The sequence below is a fragment of the Corvus brachyrhynchos genome, unplaced genomic scaffold (assembly GCF_000691975.1).
Source record: "Corvus brachyrhynchos isolate BGI_N302 unplaced genomic scaffold, ASM69197v1 scaffold319, whole genome shotgun sequence".
Lineage (NCBI taxonomy): Eukaryota > Metazoa > Chordata > Aves > Passeriformes > Corvidae > Corvus > Corvus brachyrhynchos.
The window spans coordinates 2,500,838-2,507,199 of record NW_008246065.1 but is presented as its reverse complement, the minus strand read 5'-3'; the positions used below and the strand labels follow the sequence as shown (position 1 = coordinate 2,507,199).

Genomic DNA, 6,362 nt, shown 5'->3' with positions numbered 1-6,362 from the left:
TATTATATTATATTATATTATATTATATTATATTATATTATATTATATTATAATATGCTGGAGAAGAAAATATTTGAACATTGTTGTATGTTCAGCCAAAAAAATCACCAAAAACCACTATTGCTGCAATTCTTTGTGATGGGCATTTATAACTAAAGTCCTGTCACTTGGCAACATTGCTTGGCAGAATGTTTGAAGTGGGAGTAAGACACCCTGTATTTACCTCTGTTATCAAAGTTAGAGAAGTTAATTAGTGGCAAATCAACTACAGCAATAAAGCACAATACTATTAAACATGTTATCAAACTACAGATGGATAAAAGAGATTGCATAACATTAAATATATACATTTATACATAAGGTTAAATTTCCATGTATTACAAAAAAAGAATAAAAACTTAATTGCTGCAGAACCTACAATTGTAGGCCAAGATTCTGCAGTTGCACAACTTAATAAAAATTTGCTCTCAGTGTCAAATTGCACTTTATCTTCTTAAAAATACATAGAGGGAGTTCATTTTCATGAACAAAACACAAAGACTGTGATTGAAGGGAGAAGCAAAGAGATACTGGCTTTGTGAATCTGCCCAGTGCCTGAATCAATAATTCTAAAACTGATGAACTTCAAAATCCATCTCATTTTGTCCTTAGCTGGAACTTTAAAAGTTCATTTTCGGAATAACTGTGTTTAGTATTACCTCAGCCTTGTTAGCCTTGCCTCCCTGTACTGTTTCAGTCTGACTCTCTGAAAAACCATGTTCCAAAACACCAGGTTATTCCCCACTCCTGCCAGGGCTGCAAACTTCTTTAGGAATTCTTATGAAGGAAAATATTTGCAAGATGAGAATCAGCAGTTTTTTTTTACAGTGAAGTGCAGTTGGGAACAGAGTACAGAGTTAAGAAAAATGTCTCTCCTCCTCTTCCTCCTCTTCCTCCTCCCGGATCTCCAGGGCTTACCCATGCCACATCTTTGCCCCAGATAATTAGATCTTTGAGGATTAGTACTGGTACCAATTCAATAATTCATTGCCAGACACCAGACCACATTGGTGCTTAAATTTAAACATTTGTTCAGGTGTCAAAAACTTCATTTTCTTTAACACACCGGCTTGAAATCCGTACAGGAATGGCCCCGATGCTGATTTCAAGTCGACAGGTACAAAAATCTGTCTGATCCACAGACCAAGAATAACCACTGGCAGAATTATGAAGCAGAAATGTTTTTAATGTGAGAACTTTGCCTTCTGTGGACACGAAGCAAGCAAATTAATTCATACTTTTCTTCCTTTGAATTCTTTACATATCCTTGTCCTTTATTTAGCCTGAATCGTCTACCATGTGGACAATGCATTAAAATAAAGAAACAAAGACCCTGAAAAATGGAGCTTTGCTAGAAAAGAGAGCGTTGTATTCTGCTGTTCCCTATGGGTCCTGCCATTGAGTCTATGTCTCCTGTTCATTATTTTATGTTCAAACAACCATGACACTTAAAATGTGAACACAAAAATGAGTCCTTTGAATAAAACAATAAAAATTTTTTTTATATTCTATCAAAATGAAGTAAATTTCAGGAAGGAAATAAAATAGAAAATCCCTACACTTAATTTAATTTGAGATCTATCAAAATGAAGTAAATTTCAGGAAGGAAATCAAAATAGAAAATCCCTACACTTAATTTAATTTATTTTTAACTATATTTTGTGCAAATAGTGTTGGTTAATTTCAGATTGAAATTTATGTTTTCTAGCAAAATCTTAAAATCCAAGGAAAATCCAAGCGGTATGTTTTTCTTAGGCAGACAAATTTAAAATACAGTATAAAATGTAACTTACTTATATGAAGGGCATATTTATAATTAAACCCAAATTATTATTTAATTTTTTATTTTACCTCCTCTGCTGGGGTTTTCATTCAGTTTAGTTTTTTAAACTCCAGTTGTTTACTCTATTCATTTATGCAGGACAGAGAACAGTGGAGTAGCATCTGTTGGTCCCTTGGTTCCAAATGCTACCTGATTGCTGAAGATGCTGCCACACATATTTCCAAACTCAAAACTGACCAAAACATAAATATAGCAATGTGCAGTGGTGTTGTGCTGAAATACATTAACCAAACCAAGGTGTCAGACCTCATAGAACTTACTGGAATTCTCGATGGTGAGTAGAGGGGGGAAAGGCTGAAACCAAACCCTACGAGCCACACCCATAAATATTACATCTTTTTATTTAATTATTGACACTTCTAATTTAGAAAGCACTTGTCAGGAGAAACTGAAATTCAAGTTTTCATTCACAGATCCCTGTCAAGGAGCTTAAAACAGCATTCAAAGCTCCAACCGTAGTCAATTAATACACTGAATGTTTTGAATGTGGGTGCCCTTTGACACTGCAGCTAAGTGTCATGCTGCATACCAAGTTAGATATCAGAATTAAAATAAAAGAGATGTGATCAATTCATCTGAATTTTGATTAATTTTAGCATTAATAATTTAAAAATTAAAGCAAGTACAAACTATTTAAAATTGCATTTACATAGATTATTGACTACATACTATTGAGCCTTTGTAGTAACAGTACTAAGAACCTGGGCAACTTTGTATGTAAGATTTCTCTTTGTATCACATTTTGTTTATTCATTTTTATACCCAAGGAATAGATGGACAAATTTAATATAGCTTAGTGTTTTTCTTGTTCCTTAAAAACACCCAGAATCGCTGTATCAAAGCGAGTAAATAGCAACTAAGAGATTTCATTCAGTCAGGATGGTAAATTCTTTTTCAAAGAGAAGAAAAATCATTACTATAGTGAGGAGCACATTTAAAATAAATAGCACAGCCTGACCATACAGATCAGTGAGAGACAGAGACTAGGACAGGATGTTAGATGTTCCCTTATCCATCTGAAAATAAAACAGAATCTTAACATAACAAACAAATATAGTTTACATTTTTGTAAGGTGGGTTTTACTCCTGTTTGTATTTAAGCTTGGATAGCCCAAGGGTAAAAAAAAGAATGAGAGGTCCAAACAATTTCTGTGTCAAATACATAAAATACACTCTAATGAAGGTTTTCCCTCCCGTTATATATAGGTCAAAGACATATTACCATATTAGGAAGTCCAGATGGAGAATCTTTAGATGAGAGCCTCGTGGATCTGGTAAGTACTGAAAGCTGTTCAACTGCAGAATTGCAAAATACTGCTTTTAACATGTACTATTTTTCACGGAGAAAGCCTTTTTGTGCTTGAGAAAGAAACAACATTTTACAAAATGGGCTTTTTCTAGAGGGTTGTTTTTTTTTCCCCACAGAGAGTGGTTATTCTTTTGAGTTTAAAGAGAACACACAGGAAATTTGCCAAAGCAGGGAGTATATTCAAAAGTGTTATGATCCATTTGCTTGCATTAGTTTATAAAAAAATGCGAGTTACTTAAAACGTTCCTGTGTAGTAACAATATTTTAAGCAAAAATTCTTAACACTACTATATTTAATCTTTTGCAAATAAAATTTCATTTCATATACCAGCAAAAATTACTGTTTGTATCTGGCAAATCTCTCTCTGAGAGGTTTTATTTCCCCCATTTCTCTCTGTGGAGAGATGAGGGTGTTAAATTAGACATAGGATACCGTGTTGAATTACTGGGAATGACTTCACTTCCCCGAGTGTGGAGTTTTACCACGGGCCCTCTCTCGTTGCAGGCTGTTGGTCTGGGTGCCAGGTTTCTCAAGTTGGGAGGTCTCTCCCGCGGAGAAAGGGTGGCCAAATACAACCGGCTGCTGGCTATAGAGGAGGAACTGGCCGCCAATGGAACGCTGCGTACGAGCTTCTTTCTTACTTTGTTTTCAGCCTGCCATGAATACGGGCACAAAGATTGGAGGGAGAATGATTGAAACTGCACCCCAGGAGGGAAGGGAAATCAAAAGGCTGTAAATAAGGGCTGACAAAAAAAACCTAGGATAGCACTTGCCACAATGTATATTGTTGTCCTAATGGATTATCTGTTTACTGAATGTTAAAATAGAGCCCCCTTCTTGAGGAGTAGCCTACATTAAGCTTTTTCTCCAGAATTAATTGGTTAGAATCTTGAAGCCCACGGTGCAAAGGGAACGAAACAAAAAACCATGCATATAACATGTCGAAAAGCTGCCAAAATGGAATTTTAGGCCAAATACCCCACCTCCCTCGAGGCCCTAAACATATATTGCTAACAAAACTTCATTTCACAACCCTCTTTTGTACGTTACATTTCCAGCAAAATGTGTTTGGAAAGCTACAATTGCATGGGTAAGCCTTAAATAAAACCCAAGAAAACCCCAAGCTGACGATGCACATTCAGCCTTAGCCACTTGTATGCATCTGCCTGCCTGTTTCAGGATCTGCATCTTCTTTTTACACTGTACCAAGGCACTGTTAAATGCTTAACAGTTCATTAGAGCCACTTCTCACTTGCTCAGGTATCAATCAAGCCAGAATAAAGACAAGCAATCTGAAGGGGAGGCAGAGAGACGAGAGGAAGAAAGGAAGGAAAAGGCTTGCAGGAATTGTATTATGCCTAAGAAAAGGAAACACGAAGCAGAATTAAGTCATTTTACCCTCGTTTGTAATAATTTTCAGTGTTCTACACATAGGGTAGCAGCACTTGACATGCACACTATAGAACAAAGTTTTTAATTGAAATTTGTTTTTACTGAAAATATTTTGAGCTTTTTGAAATCTCCTCCTTGCTCATAAATAATCATTGCAAAAAATTGAAACACAGACACAAATTCTTTTTTGCTGAGAAAGTAGTTTCACAGAATGCACTTTTCAAAAATAAGACAGATAATTACAGAACTATGAATTTTAACTGCCTGAGCAGTATTAATATATTCCCTCCTCAAATAGTATAGTCTAAACAAAGGCTCTCGAGTCTGACAAATATTTAGACCTATATCTGATGAAATGAAACAGCAACAATCCCCGACACCGTTAATCATTTGGCAGAAATAAGATCCAGTACCTAAATCAACAGCAGGGAAATAGTGAGAGCAGGTCTGAGCTGCATACCAAGCTCTTCATTTGGCTGGGCTGGAGCTGGGAATACACAGGAGAGCCCGTGCCGAGGGCACTCTAAGTGGCTCATGGCTGGGAGGTGACACTGGCCCATCAGGAGTGTGTGAGGGGCTCAGGAGCATCGCATCCAGGCTCTCCCATTGCCTGCAGCTTTCCTTCGAGTAGTTGAGAGCAGCCCCGGTGGCGATGACGGGCCAGCAGCTCACCTGCACGGGTGTGTGACCTGCTCCAGCCGGGCCTCCCCTTCACTGGCGGTGACACAGGGCTGAGAGGTGCTCAGGGTGGCGTGGGCATCGTGTGTGGGGCAAAACGGGGAGCTGGTGGTGAGGGCAGCGATGGAGAAAGAGTCACAGAGCTGGGAAAACCAGGGAGAACTGTTAGTGGCAGTAACTGTGATCTGTTACGGGAGCAACACCGGGACAGGGGCTTTCATCTGGTTGCTCAAGGCTGGGGTAGGGACAAGGCAGAGTCAGCTAATGGAAACTCTGCAAGAGCACCAGGGCAGAGGGGAAAAAAAATACGGCAGTAAGGTGAGATGATCAGTGAAGAAAGGAATGCAATACATAACTCAGGCTGATGTGCACCATGTCCTGATCCTGTAATCAAAGTGCTCCTTTCTAAGGACCAGACTTCTAAAGGTGTTTCAACTCTTGTAAGAATCATGTGACATTTTCAAACATCTGTGTGCACCAGAGAACATTACAACAAACTCGATTACAGCAAACATGAGCTGCTTTTTTCTCTTCTGTTTCAGGTGAAGCAAAACTTGAATTTATTGATTTTGCTGCAGAATCACAGCCAGAACAACTTCCTGATGTGCTTCCTGCTCCAGAGCAGGATTAGTTGCCTCCACAGCTCTCAGCCAGCCCTGCAGGTTCACAGCTCAACTCCCAGAGAACAGCAGCTGACTTACAGCAGCTCACATTAACTTTGGGATAAATCTCTAAGAAAAAACATTTTACTAGGAAACTCATATATTAACTACTCCTAAATCAATTTATTTTCATTCTAGTATGAAACTTATATATTAAATTTTCCTTAATCCACTCCTTTTCAAGCATTTCAGCCAAATATCTCTAAGAGATTTCAAATACTGGCTTCTCTTTTCCCAGGGATCATTGCCTTCAGCTGAAGCGAAATTAACTGAGCAGCGACTATAGTCTGAAAATTCTGTGCTGCATTTACAAATTTACAAAACAAATACTGCTGTGTTAAGTCCAAAACTAAATGTTTGTTTTGAGAAAATCAGATTCTCCCTTGATACAAAGAGCAAGCTGTTGACAAACAGTAAAAAAAAAAAAAAAAAAAAAAA

General features: G+C 37.8%; 1 protein-coding gene across 1 annotated transcript in view; it reads left to right on the top strand.

Annotated features, from left to right (window-relative positions):
- Positions 1-6,362, top strand: part of ENO4 (enolase family member 4) — an 18,409-nt gene extending 12,047 nt beyond the window's left edge. Inside the window, exons 13-16 of the mRNA XM_017746815.1 lie at positions 1,961-2,156; positions 3,089-3,156; positions 3,697-3,814; positions 5,805-6,362. Of these exons, the coding sequence (XP_017602304.1) occupies positions 1,961-2,156; positions 3,089-3,156; positions 3,697-3,814; positions 5,805-5,893 (471 nt within the window). The 3' untranslated portion in view covers positions 5,894-6,362. The remainder of the gene's footprint in view (positions 1-1,960; positions 2,157-3,088; positions 3,157-3,696; positions 3,815-5,804) is intronic.